The 22501-nt window shown below is 37.7% G+C and overlaps 2 protein-coding genes across 7 annotated transcripts in view; both read right to left on the reverse strand.

Annotated features, from left to right (window-relative positions):
- Positions 1 to 212: 212 nt before the first annotated feature.
- Positions 213 to 8069, reverse strand: LOC116727665 (potassium voltage-gated channel subfamily A member 7-like). Of its 2 annotated transcripts, none has more exons than XM_032575248.1 (3): positions 7811 to 8069; positions 6524 to 7259; positions 213 to 1920 (listed from the first exon to the last, which is right to left on the reverse strand). In XM_032575248.1, the coding sequence occupies exons 2-3, from the start codon at positions 7193 to 7195 to the stop codon at positions 1027 to 1029; spliced, it is 1566 nt and encodes a 521-aa protein (XP_032431139.1). In that variant the 5' UTR covers positions 7196 to 7259; positions 7811 to 8069; the 3' UTR covers positions 213 to 1026. The 2 variants fall into 2 exon arrangements, with proteins under 2 accessions (XP_032431139.1, XP_032431138.1); XM_032575247.1 differs by having other exon boundaries at positions 7737 to 8068.
- Positions 8070 to 10839: 2770 nt separating this feature from the next.
- The window catches only part of LOC116727663 (potassium voltage-gated channel subfamily C member 1-like), a 77852-nt gene continuing 66190 nt past the window's right edge, over positions 10840 to 22501 (reverse strand). For 3 of the 5 annotated variants that reach the window (XM_032575243.1, XM_032575244.1, XM_032575245.1), the window contains one exon: positions 10840 to 15640. Coding sequence is in view for 3 of the 5 variants with exons in the window: in XM_032575245.1 (XP_032431136.1) it covers positions 15627 to 15640 (14 nt within the window). In the remaining 2 variants the exon portion in view is untranslated. Of the gene's footprint in view, positions 22199 to 22501 lie in introns of all 5 variants that reach the window. The other 2 variants (XM_032575241.1, XM_032575240.1) reach the window with 1 other exon arrangement.

Consider the following 22501-nt stretch of genomic DNA (forward strand, 5'->3'; position numbering starts at 1 on the left):
TGTTAAACGGACAAGCTGAAGCCAATTACTAAAGTGGTTTATTGTAGAAGGATTGCTTTAGCCTGCATATCTTCTGTTAGTCTCCACTGTGATGTAGTGGAAAATCTGAAGAGTTTTATTGAGACAGAGGAACATTACTAGAACATCATCGGATGACAACTATTTGGCAGTTATCAAGACTTCCCCCAGAAACTCAAACATGAAACACGAGGTCTGATATGGCATCCTAAAATTTTTTTTTTTCATTTTTATTTTATCATAGAATAAAAAAAATACAATTATCACTTGGTGAATATTATATTTGTCAACCCATTTAATTTATATCCATGTATTTTTACTGCCTACAGATTAAAGCAGCTTTCATGAAAATTAGTAAAATAGTATCCTTGACAAAAACACTGAGCAATAAAGCATAAATTAAGGGTATTACTGCCATAGCATAACAAAGAGAGCATGTAATTAAAACAACAGACAAATGCAGCCTTTGTACACTTCTCACAAAAGAGTGTTGAGAATGTGAAGTCGGATCGGGACAGATCCCAGTCTTTCTACGGAGGAAGCTTTACTGCCATTTGGCTGAGTTCTGCTGTGACGTAGCAATCATCTGTTTCGCTTGCACTTCAACCTTTAAGGCAAAAATAACTAAGACGTCATAGTTTCAAGGCACATACTTTCTGAAAGTCATTTTCATCCCAAGCTGGAAGCACTGCTACATGTTAGCAGGAGTTATTTTTATACCGTTACCCTGAGAATAGAAAGCTGTTGGTAGTTTGAGCTGTTCTGTGAAAAAGGCTTATCTTCGGGTATATTTAGCTGACTTGTGTTGATGAAAAGGACGATTAAGCGAGGAAGTAGAACCAATACAACATTTTTAGGAGGTATGACCTTGATTGTCTTACTCAAGGTGAGAATTTAAAAGCTTCCCTTTGGAGTTCCTCCAATTTTTTCACTTTTGTTGCAAGATTTAGCTTATTTACTTACACTTTTTGTGTCTTTGAATAACGGTGCTAAGAATCCCGGCTCTCTCTAAACTTGTGTAACTAGTGGTTCTCTCAGATACATGTTACCTCCTGTGTACTCTGCCATCTGGCCAGTACATAGTCCGCCAAGTAAAGTCCCGTTGAGAGGGTTGCAGATTCCTTCAGTGGGATAAAATTCTGGATCTTGATACCTATCCCCATCCTCAGTCTCCTCTCCTTCAGGCTCCTCATCCTCCCACAGGGATGTCTGCACATGATTGTACTCAGTATGATCTTCACATTCAGTCTCTCGGTGGTAGAAGTAGCTGAAGTTGGACACAATGACGGGCACAGGCAGAGAGATGGTCAGAACACCAGCAATGGCGCACATGGAGCCAACCATTTTACCCCAAACAGTCGCAGGGTACATATCACCGTATCCCACTGTGGTCATTGTGACAACTGCCCACCAAAAGCCATGCGGTATGCTGACAAAATCCGTGGTGTGGTGGTCAGCTTCCGCAAAGTAGACAGCGCTGGAGAAGATGATGACCCCAATAAACAGGAAGAAGATGAGCAGGCCGAGCTCACGCATGCTTGCCCGTAGCGTCTGACCGAGGATCTGAAGGCCCTTGGAATGCCGAGACAGCTTGAAGATTCTGAAGACCCTCACCAACCGGATGACTCTGACGATGGCCAAGGATGTGGTCGGAGACGAGTCATCGTCTTTGGCCAGCTCTGTTCCCAGGGTGACAAAGTAAGGAAGGATGGCGCTGAAATCAATGATGTTCATGACATCCTTAAAGAAGTGGATCTTGCTGGGAGCGCTTGAGAATCGCATGATGAGCTCAAAAGAAAACCAGCATATGCACAAAGTTTCCACCATGAAGAAGGGGTCGGTGAAAATGCTTGGAGGAGGAGGCATGTTCTCTGAAGAGTTCCTCCCCTGGGAGTGGTATTCCTAAAGAGGAACAGACAGGAAATACAGCAAAAGTTTGAAACATTTTGGTAAACTAAACAAGTGCACAATAACAAAACATAAATCCTATTAATTGGTATTAAATTAGAAACACTAAAATGTATAAAGAGTATTGCTCCAGAAATTAAGCAATGGAGTGTTTTCATTTTATGTCATCAGACCGGATGGCCATTTTGGTAGTATAGAAAAACTAAAACAAGCTAAGTCCAATGTTAACAAGTAAGGTAAAAATAATAACATACTCCTGTTGCTGAAATTGTTCTGATCATGAAAAACATTTACTTTATAAAAAGTTTCAACAATTAATAATAATGATAATCAAGTAGAAGAATGTCAGAAGCTGTTAGGGTAGAGAAGATATATGTAGCTTGTTAAGCTACATTAAAACTTTCAGCGGTAGGAGGAAAGGAGTTAGTGCTGGGTGGATATTGTGTCAGGTAGGCCCTCTTAGTTATGTGTTCATTGATAAGATTGTATTGCTTGAACCTTTTTAAATGCATATATCTCTTGTAAGCCCTGCTGGGTCAATCTGTTTCTTTGCACAGTAGCACCATCTGTTTCCCTCCTACAGTTATGGAAACATTTTCAATTCAGGAGCAGGGAAACTTTCTCATTATAATGTGATTCATAATTCATCAAAACCAAAATATGTTCTCGTTTGCTCACTGCTTCTCCGTTTTCTCAAACAGTCTTGGTACTTGTTAGCCAGTCTGGTGCTTTTATGGCCAAAAACATCTTTAAAATATTCAAAAAATATCAGAAGTTTGTTTAAAACTGCTTTACTAATCACCATGAGTATCTCCAACATGGCCGCAATGTGTAGCTTTTGGAACTTGATGACATCAGTGAAAACACTACTAGGAATGGTTAGGCTAAGCTAGGCTAACTAATAAGAGGTTTTCAGGGTCCATTGTTAGCCTAAAGCACAGACTACTCAGTAAATACACATCTATCATCAAAAATATTCACAGTTCATCTACAAATTTCTAATAAGCTACGTTGATATTTACTGTTATTGCCCTTTAAGGCAGCATGCGAAACATCTTTTACAGTTAGCACTTTCTGAACTCTTCCTCAGACCACCTGTTGTTCCATCTGTCAAGTCATTTATCATCATATTTCTGCGCAGGATGATATGACACTGGGAACATGTCCAGTCAGAAGTACGGTGACAAACGACCTGAATATAGAACAATATGCTTTGTATGTTGTAATGACGTGTGTAACATATACATACATATATATATAGATTGAGAGAAGCTTAAATGAAGAGGGAGTATTGATGGTGACTTTCAGTAGCAGGTCGGTGACAGTGTTTATTACTAACGCTGGATATCTACAGTATGTGTTGATCCGCTCCATGGGTTCTCCTAATACTAAATATAACCCCTTTAAGATCTGTAAGGAGAAACATGAGTGTCTTCCTCATCCATCTACACCTTCCCATCTCCCTGTTTAACACTGCTAGTGAACAGTGGGCGTTCTGACTTGGACAGGAAAAAGTTACAGTAGTTTCCTGGCAGCAATGCCAACGTAGCGCAGCACAACACTGCTGGAGGAATGTGTTAACATGACCCAGTGTATCCTGCTCATCCTGCAAGACCTTTAAATCATTGGTCCCAAGCCATCGGCGAGCTTCGGCTCTCACCCTTGCTCATGTGTACGGTCATTTGTGACCTTTCATTAACACACCTAACTGTCCCTCCGCTCTGTCTGCGTTCTAGTTCCCAAGTGACACTCGGTGTGCCCTTCCTGAAACCATATCAGATTTAACAGTCGGCTAAAATAATCACACCCTAAGCTTCCTGCAGTGTTTCTCTGGTCTGCATCCAGGGATATTAGCCAAAAGCTTCCCGTGCCAGCATTTTTCCTTCAAACACACTCTGGCACTCTCCAGGAGAGTGTTTACCTGAACACCTGCCTCACACGGTATCATGTTTCCTTTGACCCAAATAGTTAAGCATATTCCATTTAAAAACTCTATACCCTGATGATTTGATATGAAGGCTGTAAAATGTGCAACATTTGGCTGTGAAAGATTATTTGGCTTATACGCCACTGCTATAAATATTAAAACCTGGACATGTTCATAAATAAGTCCTTTAGGAGTTAGCCAAAGAGAGAATTTCCTAGAAAACACTCCTGGATGCTACCAGCAACTGTTTGGAGACAGATGTGGGTGCAAAAAATGTGATTCAGGCAAATAAAAACAAAAATCAAAAGATTACATTGTTTTAACATAAATTACTAAATATATAGGGTTATGGTTGGCAGAATTAGGGAGGATAGTTTATTATGTTAAGGTCTTACTAAACTATTCTAATGTTTAGATAAAAAAAGCAGCTATTTGTAGGTCTGGTTCTCTTCCAGTTGACCTTTTTTTTTTTTTAGATACAAACGGTAGCCGTCAGCGGCGGGACGTATCGTTCTCTACCCACTGTGAAAACCAATGATTTAAGACAGGTTATAATCTTCTCATATTTTACTGTAAAAGATAAATAATATCTACCAGCCGGAGGTAAATGTTTGGACTGAGAAAGACTCAAAATCTGTCATATTTCATAGGACCAGAGTCAGCAACAATAGTGTGTAAAATAAAATGTGACCTTGCTATGACTAGATAACTGGATATTTTCTTTGAAAGTAATATAGGCAATAATATGGTTTAATAATATAGGCAGTATTATGGTTTCTTTGGTTCCTTTTTTAAAATCAAATTAAATTAAATTTTATTCCTCTGCATTGTGTTTTGGTTCCTCCTGCTTTCATTTCATTCCTCTTAGCAAAGAATGAATTGTAAGAAATGAGGAAATAAGTATAATTTCATTATACTTATTTTATCTTTAAACTTTATCAGGTTCCAATTAATTTTTAAACAATGTCCTCTTTTCCGACCTCACATGCAAAATAGTAAGAAGGGAAACATGTCAGTGTGCCAGTACTAAATGTAGATCCGAATGGCTAAGTTACCTGAAGCCAAAACATAATAATAAGATATATTTTTGTTATATCTAAATGTTGGAGGTTCTTCTCTTCAACGCATTTCTCAATCATTTATTAACTTCAAATGTGGAACAATCTTATTATGAATAATTGCTATGACTACATAAGTGACTTTACTCCCTTGCTCCATTTTTTGCTTTAGTTTCTTATTCTTTCCTGTCCTGAATGTGTAACCCATGAGAATAGATACATTTTGTACCACCAAGAGAGGGCCTGTATACTAATTAGTGGTGCAGTTTTCTGGTCAGTTGCTGATTGCCCATCTTTAAAAAGACTGACCTGCTGATTTGGATTTAGGCCGATTCCAGTTTTTTTTTTCCCCCGAAATGTTGCTAAATATAGCAAGAAAGTTGCTGAGTTGGAAACAACTGCAAACATGCAGACATGACCTGGTGGGTTGGTCACTGCAGAGCAGAAGAGGACAGTGGCTGATTTGTAGACATTTGCTGAGGTTGATGAGATCAGTGGCTTTGTGTACAAGTACTGGCCGATCACCAATCTCCCAAAATTAAGGAAATCGGTGCTGATGAATCTGTGCACCTCTAGCACTAATCTTTTTCAGACACATGGTGTCCTCAGGGCCGTCCTGCATGTTGTAGGTGTTTCACTGCTGGTGCAAACCTGCCTTAAATGAATGGGTAACTGCATTCCCATTGACTGCTTAAGTGCTCAAATTGGAATTACGAAAATGAATTTGCTTAATGAAAACACTCCCATATATTATAGTCACAACATATTGATAGTTTTAACAAAAATGTAAAAAAAAACCCATATTTTTTATAATCAGTATAATAAGGAGACAATGCAGACAATTAAATCACCTGTGCACGAGTGGGGAAAAAAATCAGTGTGTGTGTGCGTGTGTGTATGTGTGCACAATTAAAATAAATAATTATATAATTAAATAATTTTAATTGTGCTGTCTTTTAATAAAAGTCCAACTAGGCCTGTCATGATAACAAATTTTGCTGGACGATAAATTAGAAGTTATTGCGATAAACGATAATATTGTTGTTTTCAGACAATTTGTAAGTGATATATTGGTAATGGGAAAATAATAATGCAAGAATACATTATATAAGATCAGTAAACTTTAAATTCTAATCGACATTTAACACTGGAACTGGAAGACATTTTAGATATCCAAAATAAGTAAACAAAACAACAAATAAAGTCTTTGTAAATAAAATTGTCCTACAAAATAAGAGTTGTTTGAGACCAAAGCACCAAACTGAAGACTTTTATCATCCAGTTTTTGGTAGGAGAGAAAAAAAGAGATAAACGATAAATCGTACCAATGGAAATAACTGAGTTTGTTTTAATTTAATTAATTAATTTATTGATTATTGTGACAGGCCTAGGTCCAAACAATGACTGGGTTTGCAAATTAGCCTGTGGTTAGAAAACCTACTCACAAAACAGTGTTTGCTGTGTTAGGGGTTAGGGTTATGTGACATTGTTTAATGTGCTGTGATTGATGAAATAAATGTGATTGAGTGGAGCTGAACTGGAACCATGCAGGACAGTGGGGCCCTGAGCAGCCGGGTAAGGGTCCACTGGTGTAGAACATTATGTTCCCAACCTCTTTCTTGAAGTCAGGCAGCGTTTCCAAGCAGAAGATGAGAATGGACAGCACTATCACCATCACACTGATGATGGCAATAATACGGGCCCCAGACGAGGATTCAGGGTGCTCAAACAACATCCACAATTTTCGCTGGATCTCATTGGACGGCAGGGGCCGCTCTTCCTCTTTAGGGAAACCCTCGTCCTCCTTGAAGCGGTTCACGATGTCCTCTCCGAGCTCGTAAAACATCAGCTCGTCCATGAAGATGTCCAGGGGGATGTTGCCGGGCCTACGGAGCCGACCCCCGGACTGGTAGAAGTACAGGATGGCATCGAAGCAGGCGCGGTTACGGTCCAGGAAGAGCTCGTTGCGAAGCGGGTCAAAGTACCGGGCTCTCCGCTTGGGATCCCCGAGCATGGAGTTGGGGAACTGGGCTAAGGTGCGAAGCTGGGTTTCGTAGCGCATTCCTGAAACGTTGATGGCCAGTCTTTCACTCAGAGCCCATCCGCTCCTCCACAGACCCCCCGAACGCCGCCGCTCTTTCTTCTTCTCGTTCTCATCCCCTTTGTTCTCCTTCTCTCCCTTCTCCTCGGTGTTGAGTTGGTTCTTCAGATGCTTGTCCTTTTCCGTGTTCCCCTCGTTCCCTCTGTCTCCTTCTTCGAATGCCTCTGGATCTCCACTATCCATCCCTCAGAAAGATCAGATAAACCTCCCACCTGAGACTTTGTAGAACTGGACCTGAAGGTGGACTCTGTTTAAACCAGAGGGATGAGTCCATCAACGGGAGTTACAGATGGCAACAGAGTTTGTTAGCTACTGGACCTGATAAGTTTTATTGTGCTTAACGGATTTTCTTTAGTTTTAAAGAAAAAGGGCAAGCAAAAGTCTGTTCACTGAAAAAACACAAAATCTTACCAAGTATTTTTGGTCTCTAATTTCTAATGCTAATATTCGTACATTTTAAATAAGACAAAACTTACAAGTAACTTTTCAGTAAGATATAGGAGCTTGTTTTAGGTCAATAATTCCTTAATATTGAGAAAGTACTTGTTCCACTGGCAGATTATTTCACATCACATCTTTCTGAAAAGTTGAGCCTTGTAAGATAGTTTTGTGTTATTTCATGTGTAATGACATACTGCACTAGAAACGAGATAAAAAAAAAAACTTTATAAGATTTTGTGTGTCTGTAGTGTTCAGAGGTAGTGTGAGAAGAAAGTCTACTCACTATTTGGAAAGCGAGTTGCTGCAAGACACTAACTGGAGGATGAGGATTCACATTGTTCGCCTCCTGCTGCTCACCAGGTAGTCTGTCTTTTCGCCTGTCATCATGTATCACACAAACAGACTCCTTCCTTTGGCTGTCCGCTCCAGCCGGTGATGTGATCCGCTGTGTCCAGCCAGACTCCCGGACCAGCCTGGTCACAACCTCTGCCTCCAGTTGTTTGTTGAAGGAACATCCAGGATCGCGCCCTGTCCCTCAGTGGACGAAATGTTTTAGGAGCGCTGTCGTGTTGAAATTAGATCCCCGGCAGACCCTTCCACCTCCTCCCTGTCCTGTCCCCTCCACTTCAGCCATGAGGCATGACAACCTTCAACCTCCCTATCGAATGACAACACGCCTAAGCAGAGCATGGTGCTTTCGACTGACAGGAGGCCCCGACCCTATTTGATAAATGTCAAAGTTTTTGATTTAAAACCTTGTTAATCATTTTTTAATAAGCCATTTGCTTTAAAGGTATTTTATATTTCAGTTTAAAAATGAAATATAGTGTGGTGAGACAATGATTTTAAGACGACTTTAATGTTCACTTCGTCTTGAAGGTTGTTCTGGCAAACAAAAGCACCTTTTAAAAATAATTTTAACATCTCTGAATTATTACTACAATTAAATTATATATTTGTAGAATGTTTTAGATTTTGACTCAACTCAAGAATTGCACACCTTTGTTTTTGGACTCAAATTTGGACTTTCATGTGTTTATTTGGGACTTTTAAGTGGTAACCTTAAAACACATCAAATAAAACGATCATTTTCATTCTAGTATTTCCAGAAATGTTTTAAATAGTGTGAATTAAAGATCAGATGGTACATAATCAATTAAATCGATTTGAAAAATGTGGTAGCATATACTCTACCAAACAGTACGGTGATACACCACAAGAGGGCGGTAATGTTTTGTAACAGAGGCTGCTGTATATTGGCGACATTTCCTCACAGCTGCCTTCATTCGTAGCAAACAAACCCTTCTGCTTTTTCTGGTCGTTTAATATAGTGTGTTTGGCTGTGTTTATTATGTACTAAAAGATAAAAGCGACAAATTAATCCTCTGAAATTATTGAATGAAATAAAGTTTTTATTGAACCTGCACTTCCTGTTCTGTGGCTTTGCAGTGCAATCATTTTACCCTGATACTCCTGACATGACTACACACACACATAGAAGAAAAATTAGGTGTTTTAATTTTTTTTTTACAAATTAAAATATGTATATCAGGGTCAGAGTTAGGGCTGCATGGTTTCTGCTAATTATTTGCAGAAAAATCACCTATTTGCAATTTTTTTCTGGTTTCCACTGTGTATTAATGCATATGCAGGTATATTTAGTGTTTTGAACTAATAAATGGGCAGTTATAGGTTGTTTTTTTTTTTTAGATATAATCTCAAGTGTTTGAGGACTTCAACTGTTCGTGGGTGGCATTGTGACCTTTAACCCCAATGAATACCAGGAGTCCACTGTATAGTTGATGGATGGTCAGAGTTGATCTGATGCTGGACGAAAACCTTAGGAACTGCAAAACATGTGAAACTGATGGGAGTAGCTTCAAGCATGTTCATGTGTTACAATGGCCAAGTCAAAGTCCAGATCTGAATCCAGCTAAGAGTCTATTTTATGCTCTTTTCTGCCTGAGCAATTTTGCATAGAAGAATAAGAAAAATAGCCTCTGGACATGCTAATCTGGTAAAGACGAGGCTAAAGGAGAGTGAACAAAAGTTTGTGGTTTAATGTAACAATGTCAAATACCTCAGTTTGTATTAACACTTTTGGAAGGCTCTTTACTTTTATAAACTGGTGTGTGTCGATATTAAAGATTCTTTCGAAAACAAATGTTGAGATTAAACAATTTAGATTGTTATGGGAAAGAAAAAAGGGCATTAGATTACCTCCCTGCTTCAAAATATCCTGACCCTGTTCCAGATCGCCCCAGATTTAAAGATCACCTTCTATGGGGGAATTTTCCTGCCATAATTCAAGAGCACACATTTTCAGTCTGAAAGCATGACTTCATGTCTTTCTTCACAAAACTTGTAATTCTTGTGGTCAGAACTTCTGCTCTCTTTCATTCACTGTGCTTTCTCAGACCTTTCTCTTCATGCTCAAAACTTCTCTGCTTGGATCAAATCTTCACCTGCAAACCTGTCTGCTCGCTTGCAAATCATTTTCTGCTAGTGCTTGCACAGAAAAGTACTGTCACCTGACAACCTCTCAGCCAATAGAATGCAAGTGTTACACTGGGTGCGTTTGTTTCCTTCTAGTGTGTATGCCTGTGTGGTTACTATCGATTGTAGCAGGAGTTTGTTCATCCAACCAAAGAAAATGGATCCACAAAACCAACCGTGTTACATCTTAGTCACGACATGCTATCTGTCTGTCTCTCTATTATGAATAGATTTATAGATATATGTTTTCTGTCAATGGTTATATGTAATGATATATAGATAACCATTAACAGAAAAAATATATGTCTATAAACCTTCCATCATAGATAGATAGATAGAATAAACAGTAGTCATACAGGCACAGCCACTAGAAGGAAACAAACGCACACAGTACAACACTTTCATTCTATTGGCTGAGAGGTTGCTAGGCGACGGTACTTTTTTGTTCCAAGCGCTAGCAGAAAATGTTTGGCAAGCGAGCGGAGATTTGAGAAAGCACAGTGAATATTTGAAATAGAGCAGAAGTTTTGAGTACAAGCATTACAAGACATGAAGTCCTGCTTTCAAACTTAAATGTGTGTTCTCAAAATGTGGCAGAAAAATCCCCCCATAACCTCCATGTTGATATTTAGCAAGCTCTTGGAAATGTCCACAAACTTTCAGTCACATATAACATGTCACTCTTGCCTTGAAAGACTTTGGATTTTCTTCGCCTCCTCATTTCAGCTCTGATTACATCAGTCAGTGCTTAGTGGTCTCCCTGCTGCTGTCAGATTGATGAACACAGCTAACTGTGACAGTCACTTCACCACTTCATATCCTACTCGGTCAGAACGCATGGGGGCTTCTTTTGCTTTCATTTACTCAACTTAAACAAACCGACACACAACTGAGATTACTCTTCCATTTATTTTAGTTTGATCTCAGTGATTTTTAAGCAATTTCAATGTCTCTGAAAAAGCATCTCATGACTGTTGTTCAGTTGTTCATTCAAGCTGCAATGCAGGTTGGTTCACATTAGATCGCATTGACATTCATACATTTTAAGTCTCAATAGTAGAAATATGTTCAATTATGACGCTTTATTGATATGTTTCTATTTTTTTTTTCTCTTCAAAATATAAAAAGATAGATCATGAACATTCCATTGAAATATACTTTGTACAGTTCTTGATGAGTTGTTCTTCATGTCCCAACATTTCAAAAATGAAATCCGGCATAAGTCACAACCTGATGCTTCAGTGATCACCTCTTCTCCCCATTCAGGCTCCACTTAAGACCACAGTACAATGGACCAGTACCTAAGTCTGTTTTACACAATAATAGCAGGTAAAATGAATCTTTGGGATGCTTATGTGAATGCAGTAAATTAGATGTTTGTAAAGAGGTTAGACTTGTTAGATTTTATCATTAAAATAACATTTCATATATTAGAAAACTTTATATAGTATGATATAATTTGCTCTGAAACAACTGTAATATTTTCAATTTGTAAAATACTTTTTTAAAGATATACGTGATTGCTATGTCACTCTATGGAAAGCCACAGGTGGCTGAAAATGTCTAAACTGATGACAGCACATCTGTGTCTCAGGGAGCTTACAGTAAGTGTCGATCAGTGGCATACATGGTGTGGATTGCATACAGTGTCCTCAAACAAAAAGAGACACAATGAAAACATTTTTTTGAAAAACGAACAAACATGTAAGTAAAATCAAACAGGATGCTGTGGAGGAGGTGTTGTCCAAAGACCATGTGGCACCTTCAGGACAAATCAGAGTAACACGCCAACACAAAGCATTCCTGTCCTTTTGGTTGTATGAGGTGACTGCTTTTTTCTTTTACGTTTTCTAACAGATAGAAAACCTTTAAAAAATAAAACAGACTTAGCACAATCGACATTGTAACTCATCCTGTTCAACAAATCTAAATCAAATGGCAGTATTATGCATTAGGGGGAAAAAAGACATCTTTTTCAGCCTGCTGCTGGCAGAGAGTCGCAATGTGGAGAACAAAGATATGGCAAACTTAACAATGAAAAACAGTAGCATGAAAATAAAAACACTGCCTGGCCATAAGAAATAAAAAATACAACTTACAAACAATTGGGTGAATCACAAAGTTTTTTTTTGTTTGTTTTTTTGCCGCTGTGCACGCCACCTCTGAAAAATCTCTGTTGCCATCCAAGCTCTGAGAACGTTCCAGAATGAAAACTGTGTGTTAGTAAGATTTTTGCAAATAGAGAAAGTTGTGGACCCTGTTAAACCTGCGCAGACTCAACAGAACTGTTAACGCTCTCTGTCGTCTACATCACGCTGAAATGAACGAGAAATGGGCGGAGGACCGTTCAGCTGCCTGAGCTAAACCCCGGACCAGCGGGGCTTGAAACTCACTGGGAAAACCAAACCAAAGAAGAAGTTCTTGAAGACCCCTCAACACTCCACAGATCACCTTAGTCTTCCTTCAACCTGTCACTGTTTCATTGTCACCATCAGGCTCCCCCAGGTGGACCACTTCTTACCTTTTCTTTATCATTTTCTGACATCATTTTGGAAGCTCTGGGTCTCTTTGATTGGTGCTTGCATGACTGCGTTGTGATACGATGAACTAGCCAGCGGGATGACAAGAACTCGGCCGTGTGGTAATGACAGATGCAAAGACCTGACCTTTTAAAAAAAATGAAGACAAGCTACCTCTACACACTCATGCCGACACTGTGAGTGTGAATAGTTCTCAGTTGCCTCTCCAAGGAAGACTTTGCTGCTCTACAACACGGCACAGTGTTTATAAAGTTATCCGGACTGAAATCGTGACAGGAACAATGACAGAAGGCTGGAGGGAAATGGCAAGACTCTGTTCCCCCTGGAGAGATTATCAAGTCATAATGCATGCTGTTTTTTGTTTTGTTTTGTTTTTTTGATTTTTAATTTTTTAACACATCACTGTGAGGTGTTCACATTATTATTTTTCTATATATTAAAATTTATTATGTTAAAAAGAAAATAGCAAAACACCTACATCCACGTACACTATCAGCGCACCTGAGTCCCTCAAGCCAACGCTCTGAATTTGGAATGGCAGTTAATTCCATGCAAACTTAAAAATCTCTCCCAACTCCTCGCCATATTGCATCTTTTATTATCTTATTGGTCTTCCTGTTCTCCTGCAGAGGGTGAGACTGCTATCTCTGCGAACGAGGCATCCAAGACTCTTAGGAATCCCTTCAACACTGAAGCTTTGAAGATAACTCAAAGGACTCCGTTTTTATCAGCTACAGTCGTGACAACTCTTGCGTTATTGCCAAAGAAAACTAGCAAACAATGAGTACTAATCAAGCTTTCAGAACACGGAGAGCTGCTGTTTCAGTACGGGTGCTGCTTTTGCTACGGAAGATGTGCAAACAAGTCAAGGAGGAAACATGGACTTTGTGACTGACAACAACTACAGCACTTTGCTCAGATGCTACAGGCAAAGTTGGTCAATTAAATGTTTAGAAAGTGTGCTGCTCAACGCGTTACAAAATAAAAACCATGTCAGAGGTCATAAACACTGGAATGAAGAGTGTAGGGCAGTAGTAGCAGAGAGATTTCATCAAACAAAACATAGTTCAGGGTGTACTTTGCAAACATACATGTTTCAATATTCACATTTTTTTTTACTTCTCAAAAGAAAATATAGCTCTTCTCTTTAATTATAATCTTTTTTAAAACATTAATTGCATATAACATTTTTTAAATTTATTTTATATATACTTTTTTGTATCTCTAGCACCCTTGTCTTCAACTAAGGGCTTGCAGAAAAGACAGTCATGCAAAGTAGTCATGCTGGTAAACAAAGTTACAAAAATGCATTTTTTTCCCATTATTCTTATTGTCCATCCTTTTTCTTTTCCATGTCTGAATGGGCAAGAGTCAGTCATTGCTAAAGGTCTTTCTAGAGACCTTTTTTCATCCCCAACACCTGTGGGTTAAATTATGTTGCACACCCCAGCATGAAAGAATACTTCTTTTCTTGTATCCTTTCCACCAACTAATTTTCTTCTCTTGTATGAGACCTTTTTTTTTTTCCAGACTCTTCCCGGACAGAACCCCATCTCCAAAGTCATGGAGCATCGTAGATTTGTTTATCAAAATATAGATTTGTTCTCTTTGTACACGTCCACACTTGTTCTTACTCTTGGTTCGTTTCTCTGAATATATCCTTTGGACCTAGAAGGACTCCCTTTTCCCCCCTGAACTTCATCGTGACATTGTGTTGCCAGTGAAGCACATGTTGGCAGCAAGAGGGACAAGAGAGGCAGGGCAGTATGCATCAGAGGAGTCTTGGCGCCTAATTGGCAGTGTTTGGGAAATATTCACCAGATTGGTCCCGTTCAAAATAATGCAGAACTGTTTGCATTTTTTTTGTAATTTAGGCAGGATAGGCCGATATTCCAACAGGGTTTGACTCCTCGAGTCAGTCTGTTTACTAATCAAGTCTCCGTCACCCAGACACGGGGACGTTTCCTACATGTGCAGTGAGGCACGGGAAGCTACTGGCAGTCAAAGGACTAAGAGACGATGGTTAGCATGAGAGGGAGTAGAAGCCTCACCCTATATTTAATATCTCTACTAATCTACTATACATTACAGAGGGTCATTCAGCAAGTGCATGCTAAAGGACCTTTGGTACCCAACATAGATTTTCGTGCAAGCCCACATCAGTACATGAGAGATAAAGATAAGTCTATCCATCACTATTTAGTGATGGAGACTTTTTAGGGTGAGTATAAAATGACTTGTTTAAGATAATGCTACATGTGCTTCGATTGTTCTGCTTCAGAGTTAGTGCTGTTTGATGAGCAGGGCAGTACTTCTGTCTAATAGAAGTAAATGGAAGACTATACAAGTGCTAAACTTTAACAAGGGGCTGTCAGGAGGTGCCGTTAAAGACTGTGCATTGTTATATTTGTGCATCTCTCTCTCTTTTTTAAATTAATTGTTGTATTGAATAAGACCAATCCTTTGTCTCTCATGTGCTCCCTCAATGACTTTCTACTTCACTGGAAAGGAATACAGGAGTGACATCTAGAAGATCCCTTGAATGCATAATTTTCTCTCTCATTGAACTGTGGATGGATTGGTTTTTAAGTCAAGATATTTCCCAACCAACAGATGCTACAGTGTGTTAGCAGAGATGCTACATTGTTCGTTTGAGTCCAGGTGAAAGACGAGTGCTTGACCGGGAAACTTGCTCAGTGGTTCGGCACTGCAGGCGGTGCCGATTTGGTCAATAAGCAGGGTGGCGTTCATAACACTGTCAGAGAGATGTCGTCTGGAATGTGTCATCAGGAGTCCTGTTTTCTCCAAAAGTGTGTCAGTGCAATGCTCAGTCCGCTTGAAGGACAAGGGAAGGGGGCACAGGAAGAAGAAGTGGGCGGGTGGGAGGGGGTTCAGGTGAACTGTTGTCAAAAAAGGTGTGGTTGGCGATCCAAGAGGCTGCTTTGGTAACAATGTGAGGAGCAGACCATGTGATACATATTTATATATTTTTTTTAATTCATGATTACCCTCTGGTCTCTCTCGTCACCTCAAAGATCTCCTTTCAACTGTCCGTCCGCGACAAGCCTGTCGCTTATGTGGCTCCCGCCGCAATTTGTTTACCAGTTACTGACTCCTCATAACAGAGAAGGCGAACGCTAGAAACTTAACACTGCAAAGAGAGAAACAGAAAGCCGTTAATGTCAAGTTCACCGCCGCCAACCTTCAAATAATCATGTTCAGTCGCACCAAAACTTAACTGCTTCATATGCGGTTAGCTGAGGTTTCTCAAATACACATTAAAACAAATGGCTAATTAGGTTCTGACATTATGAACAAATGTAAAGTAATCAGGAGTTACCATTACCTGTCAACTGCAGTTAAACTGTGTCAGAATGAAGTGAACAAATTGAAATAAAATGCTTCAACAACACACAACAAACACTTAAATCTGCTGGAATAGTTGGTTCGTCTTAAACAGCAAAATTATGAAATGGAAACATTACAAAAATATGGAAAACTGACTTTTCTCAAACTGGACAACATTAAAGAGCTCTGCATATGATTTGGTGCTGCTTGACCTACATGTGTTTGCAAAACTGCGAAGAAAGATGTTCAGAAACATCCAGAAACGGTTTCACTTTTCAAAGAAAAGCTAAACATTCTGTAAAATACAACAGTAAATTTAGCACCGGTCATTTTGTGCCTTAGCATTTATGGTGAGTTTTTAGGTTCTAAATTGTGCCTTTAATTGGTGCTAAACACCTAATTTACAGATAGGAAATGGTGCAAATGTTAATGCTACGACACAAAATGAGAAATGAAAACATTTCTGAAGGATCCTCCTTTATGGAAACAAGGAAAATGAATCTTGTGTTACATTAAACCCATTGATAGCAGACATCATCCACTACTGCTGCTTTTTAACTTCTTCTGTTTGCTCTTCATTTTTCCACTTTTTATCTGTTGATGTCGACACAGGAAGAGGCGTGGAGTGAAGAGGCGTCACCAAAGTTCATGAAACCTCCAACAGGCCAGTAAAAAAAAATAAACACAACGTTTTCAATAAACAGTAGAATATTACATTATAACGGGGGAAATCAAGTAAACAATATGTAACGTTTGCGTTAAAAATACCAACTGTAAATGGTTTTAAACAGGATTTTAATGAAAAATGAACTGTAAACATGTTTAACAACAAAATAGCAGTCAATGAGACACAAATTTTACAGCAAATCCAGTAAAACTTTAAAGTTTGCAATGTTTTTATCTGATGAATTCTCATACAGTAATAATTAAAACAATGAGCTCACTGTCCTGCCAAGCTCAGCATTGGGAAAATGGGACAGAAAATAAGATATAGACACAAACATGGGATCCAGAGACAAAAATGAACTATTTCTCAAATATCAACTATTTAAAAAAAATTAAAGCTATGTAATTATACTTTTATATAGATTTACATATATATTCATTTTCTATTTTGATTTAAAACTGATTGTAATGTCACTTCTTAAAACGTTATCTATGAATCTATTGTTTTATGCAATAAAATGTCTTATTTTCACCATCTTTGTATCATTGGAAAATTGCTCCTAAGTATGACATAAAGGCGTGAATTTTTGGAAACTTGAGATTTATTGATGTTGTTTCAGAATCATAAAAGGCAACTTTATTTACATAACTCACTTTCAGCAACAAGGCCATTAAAACATTGTCCAAACAGCTGCCATTTTGTTACATATAGATGGCATCATGGACTGATTAGCAAAAATAACTAATAACTAATATCAGGTGGTGATTGGTTTTCGTCTTCCCAAAGTTACATGTAACTTTTTGAAAGTAGTAAATTGTTTTTTTTTTTTTTTTAAAATAAATCCAAATTGCAACTAGAACAGGAGAGTCAAACTTAATTTAATTTTCAGCCAAATCAAAAATCGGAATGTTCTTAAAGGGCCAGTTGTGCCAGAATGTATTGATAAAACCCATTTTATCACTAAATTAATAGATGATATTTATAAATAGCTGTTTGTTTTAGCATTCAATCAGTGTTTCTTAAGATTAAACTATCACTGATCAGGGTTTTGTTTTTGCGGCTTTTTGGAATCAAAATCACAGATTTTGTGTTGCTAATTTAGAAATATTTGTAAGGAATTTTTAAATTTGCACTGATGTGTGAGGTTAAATGTGAATTTTTATACTCGCTGTATCGATCACAGACTGCAACTTGACATTAAGTAAAGCTGAGGTCAATTAAACCCAAAGTTTTTGATCAATTTTGAGAAAAATTTGCTGTAAAATCAGAAGAAATTGGGGGTTTCTGTTGATTTTATGTGAATTTTCAGGATTTGTGAAAAACTGGAGACTTATTGATGTAATCTTGAGTCTAGAGGGCCACAGAAAAAGCTATGGCGGGCCAGATTTGGCCCCCACGCCTTCAGTTTGACACGTGAATTAAAAGAATATTCAAAATTTAATGGGAACGCGTTATGCGATCTGATATGTTTGACAATAATTAGTAATCTATTGCAGATTATTTTTTTCTATATGGCTTCCATACATGGATCTTTGAGTCTGTACATTTTAATAAATCCTTAAAGGCATAACTCTATTCTAACTGATGAAATCATCTGATCAAAATATTCTCCTATGTTGTAACTAGTAGTTATTTTACAACATTACACTTTTGAACAAAATGTGGTGTTTCTGTCACTGCAGAGCTTAAAAGTCAAACACAATTCATGGCTGTTGAACAAACCAGACTTAAATGTTTTCAACAGAAAACTGCAGTTGTAAATAAAGTTTAACTGAAATAAAATAAATGTTAGTTATATTATTTATACACAGACTGATCCTATTTACTTGTTGAGTGACATCTTAAGGTTTTTACTGAATTTTATTTAGGGGTGAAGTAATAAAAGCGGGAATACATACGCATGCCATATTTTCTAGCTTTTAATATGTAAATAAAATTTGAAAAAAAAAAAGTATCTTCTTCCACTTCAAAATTGTGCGTGAATTCTTGTTTATCACATAAAACGTGTTTACGTTTTCAAAGACTAAAAATAGTTTTGCAAGAAACTATTCAATAATCTACATTACATTTATTCCTTATGTGATCCAATTCTGTCTGCGGATATTAAGACAGTTTTTATTGACATGAACCTTTTATCAATAACATCTAGTAAAATAATGAACAGCTCTGGAAAAAATGAACTGAAGCTCATTGGAAACCTCCTGCTTCTTCCACCAAATACTGATTTCTGAGTTAAAACATTAAAGTTGTTGTTTCTAAATGAATATGAACTTGTTTTCTTGGAGTTATTCCAGGTCTGGAAGCCCTGCAGCTTTTTCCTTATTTTTACCCTTTTTCATTTTTTGCAGATAAATACTACATTTTTGCTTGGCATTTCAGAGATATGTTGTCAGTAGTTTGTACAGTAAAAGAACAATGTTCATTTACTCAAACATGAACCTATGAAAAAGTAAAATCAGAGAAGCTGATCATTTTAAGTTGTCTCTTAATTTTTCCAGAGCTGCATATGTCCAATCATTGTTGAAAATCTTAATGTAAACATAAATAATCAGTAAATTCAAATGACTTTAATGCCTTCACATGTACATTTTCCATAATAAGTGCTGCTGTAAAGGTTTAGCTAGTTAAATCTAGCATCCTAAACTGACATCAGGGTCTACAGGGACCTCATGGAGGCACAGGAAGGCCTGTTTCTGTTTGATATCCTACAACTTTATGTCAAAACTATGACTTAGCTCTCACTGGAACAGAAGAAAACTATGTTACTAAAACACAAATACAAATATGAGTAAATAGCATTTATATGAGGAAAAATGTGCAAAATAAAAGACATTATTTGATTCCTTCAGTTGCATCAGTCCACAAAAATATTCCTACTTATTTTACTGTAAATGATAAAGTAGACCAGTGATTTAAGTATAATCCACAGAATATAATATCCTCCCTTTATGGTTATACAAGATGTAAGTGAGGCTAAGAGGGTTAATGAGGAGCCAAGCAAAAAAAAAAAAAAAAAACAAGGAGAGAAATGATCCTAACAAATGTTTTGAGCCAAATCTCAGTTTGGTCATGGTCAACATCAGCGTGAATTTTTCCTCACTGCATGCTCACTAAAGTTTTCTCTTCATTTAAAAAACCCACCACCAGAGTTTAGGTTCACATTGTACACAAAAAGTCTGAAAATCTGCTCAGCATGCTGAATGACAAGTGTTCAGATCGCATTACAACACTGCAACCTTTTTCTTTTTTCTTCATGAAAATGTTAAATCTATGTGTGAAAATCCGTTTCTGTTCACATCAGTCCCACAACTCACTTCCAGTCAGTCGGCGATTAAAACAAACATTCATCTGCTCACATGAGACTCATTTACAAACTCCAGTTTCAGTTCTTTGGAAGCACATGGATTTAAAAACTGGTGCCAGGACCACAGAGTGCAACAGTTAGATTAGCAACACCGAAACAAGCAGACGAATTTTACACGTGGAAAATGTGATCCTAAGTCAGTTCTGATTTTAGTTTGACTTTTTCTTCTTACATCCATCCAGTGGTACAGCAGTGTGGATCGTTACAGTGAAATGCAGCAGAAAAAAAGGAAAATATCAAACTTTTTCCAACCTAAAACCATTTCAGACGGCTGCCACAACATCGACGTGGAAATGGAAATGGCTCAGATCTGATCACTTCTACTACTTACATCCACAGGAGCTGAAACATGCGAATAAGTAGTCTGCCTTTTTGTAGGGTAAAAATATATCTGCATATTTACATGTTTATGCACAGCATGTTTTCCAGCATTAAAGAAATATTGCACATTTATTGCATATGTGAATGTGACATTTTTTCTCTTTTTTTTGCTGATCTGTTGCTCCACACAGAATGTACAAACATGAAAAATATACACCGAAAGATATTTATCTTGGTTTTAAAAGCAAAATGTATTGATTGTTTTCAGTAAAATGAGAAAAAAAAAGAGATGATTTAGTCATTTTAGAAAAACATTTTAAAGAAAAGAAAACCTGAGTAAAGAAACGAACAATCATGAAGCAAAGCGTGTTCAATGGCGTGGCTTGTGTTCGCGCAGAATCCACTCCTTATGCAAACGTTAAAGGTTAGTGATCAACACCGACTGTTAGTAAAGTGCTTGTTTTTATTTAAACTTCCTAGTTAAAGTCGTTCAAATTTGACTTTCCAAAAATTAGTTTGTTAGGAGCTTTTTAAATACATCGCGTTAAGTTTCTTGTTAAAAAAATAAACGAGGAAATATTAAATGCTTCATTTATATCACTTACCAGAAAATGATTTTTTTTTTAAAGGTCCATTCAGTCATTTCCTGTCATTAAATAAATAAAGGTGTGAAAACGGAGCTACAGGAACCTGCTGCTTCCCCGCTGATTTTTCTGTGGATCATAACTCCAAATTATTTCAGAAAAATCCTTAATTTGCTGATTTAATTTTCTTTTTCTTTATGAGCATATCTAAAATATTCTAAAATGTTAAGCATCTGAGCCTCTGTTATGATTGCAGAAGCTTTCATTACATAATAATTTGGTGTCACTCTCTCAGTTTCTCTACCATAAAGAAAGGCAACAGGAAACAACGGCTCGTTCCAACGTGATTTAGACTCGCGTCCACTTAGACTTTGAATGTGAACTTGAAGCGCCTGACGCTCAAATTGTGTTCAGTGTGAACGCAGCATTAGCATTAGCTCCACCTAATTATCCACTGCTATCTGGAAAAAAATCTACATTATCCTGGTTTTCTGTAACTGGTAAGAATGTTTGCCCCATGAACAACTCATTTTGCACAAATCTTCATTTTATATGTCATTAAAATGACAGAATGGACCTTTTCTGGCTAACTCCAAGGTAATATTTGCATATGAGGGATCGTGTTCCCAGTGTATTAAGATGAAGTCGGTTTATAATCTTAATATACACCGTGGCATCTCTTTTTTTTTACTACACATCACTTTAAGTCGCAGCTTAAACTTTCCACACAAGTGTCCTATGATGACAGGATGCCAATAGTGAAACAAAGAGCTAACAGCGATGATTTCTGCTATCCTCTTACATCATTAGTCACGAACGACGAATGCAGAGAACTGCTAACATCAAAGTGATCTACGAACAAAGACTTTTTTCTTTGGCTAAATGAACGTTTTCTTGTTTCATGTTCATTTCTCTGGCTGGAGATACTAGCAACACAAAATGAATGTCTATCTACAAATTTAACTTCTAAAATATCTGCATTTTTTCCCCCTTTAAACCTGTGAGGCTATTTTTAATCCTTGAGCCAATCTCAATATTTTAACGTCTCATCTAATAGTTTACAATAACTTCCTTGAAAGCTACGTTTCGTACTTTAACCCATCTGCATACTTGATGCATGCATCACAAACAGAAGTCACTCTACGTTCAAGTTCATTTAACGTTATTGCTATTTTTTGTTTGCACAATATATTATAATGCAAAGGGAAGTTTCAGCGTGATCCGTAACTAATCCACCGCGTTTCTCTGGCATCACGAGGATTTTGTTCTGCTACAAAATGGAGGGGATGGGAGAGCGGCAGCGGCGCAGTTGTCCCGGCGTCTCATAGTTCTCAAACGGTGGACTGGTGATGGGGGCGAGGCGCAGAGACGAACCCGCCACTCCCGATATGTTATTGAGACTGCGAGATTTCTCTTGGCCGGTCGCTTTACGACCCAGAAACGGTTTAGTTTGGATGCGTGCAAAAGAAAATCATAGATGAAACGTGTGTGTGTGAAGTGACAGATGGTTGGAGTTTGGTTTGCATACATTGGAAACATGAACATGTAGTTTATAAAGTCAAAAGAGAAGAAGCACATAATGAAAAGCAGAAATAAGTAGAAATATGTTTAAAAAGAAAACAAGACAAAAAAGACAAAGGACACACAAAGACAGACAGAGACAGGACAGACAAGACAAAACAAGAAAATGCGAGTTATGACATGTCATTTTTTTCTTTTCAAAAAACA

The sequence above is a fragment of the Xiphophorus hellerii genome, chromosome 10, assembly GCF_003331165.1.
Source record: "Xiphophorus hellerii strain 12219 chromosome 10, Xiphophorus_hellerii-4.1, whole genome shotgun sequence".
Taxonomy (NCBI): domain Eukaryota; kingdom Metazoa; phylum Chordata; class Actinopteri; order Cyprinodontiformes; family Poeciliidae; genus Xiphophorus; species Xiphophorus hellerii.

Excerpts from the sequence above, each read along its gene's own strand:
- LOC116727665 (XM_032575248.1), bottom strand. The coding sequence starts at position 7,195 with ATGGATAGTGGAGATCCAGAGGCATTCGAAGAAGGAGACAGAGGGAAC. Across the intron at positions 1,921-6,523 it reads TGCCTGACTTCAAGAAAGAG|GAATACCACTCCCAGGGGAG; the intron begins GTTGGGAACATA and ends GTTCCTCTTTAG.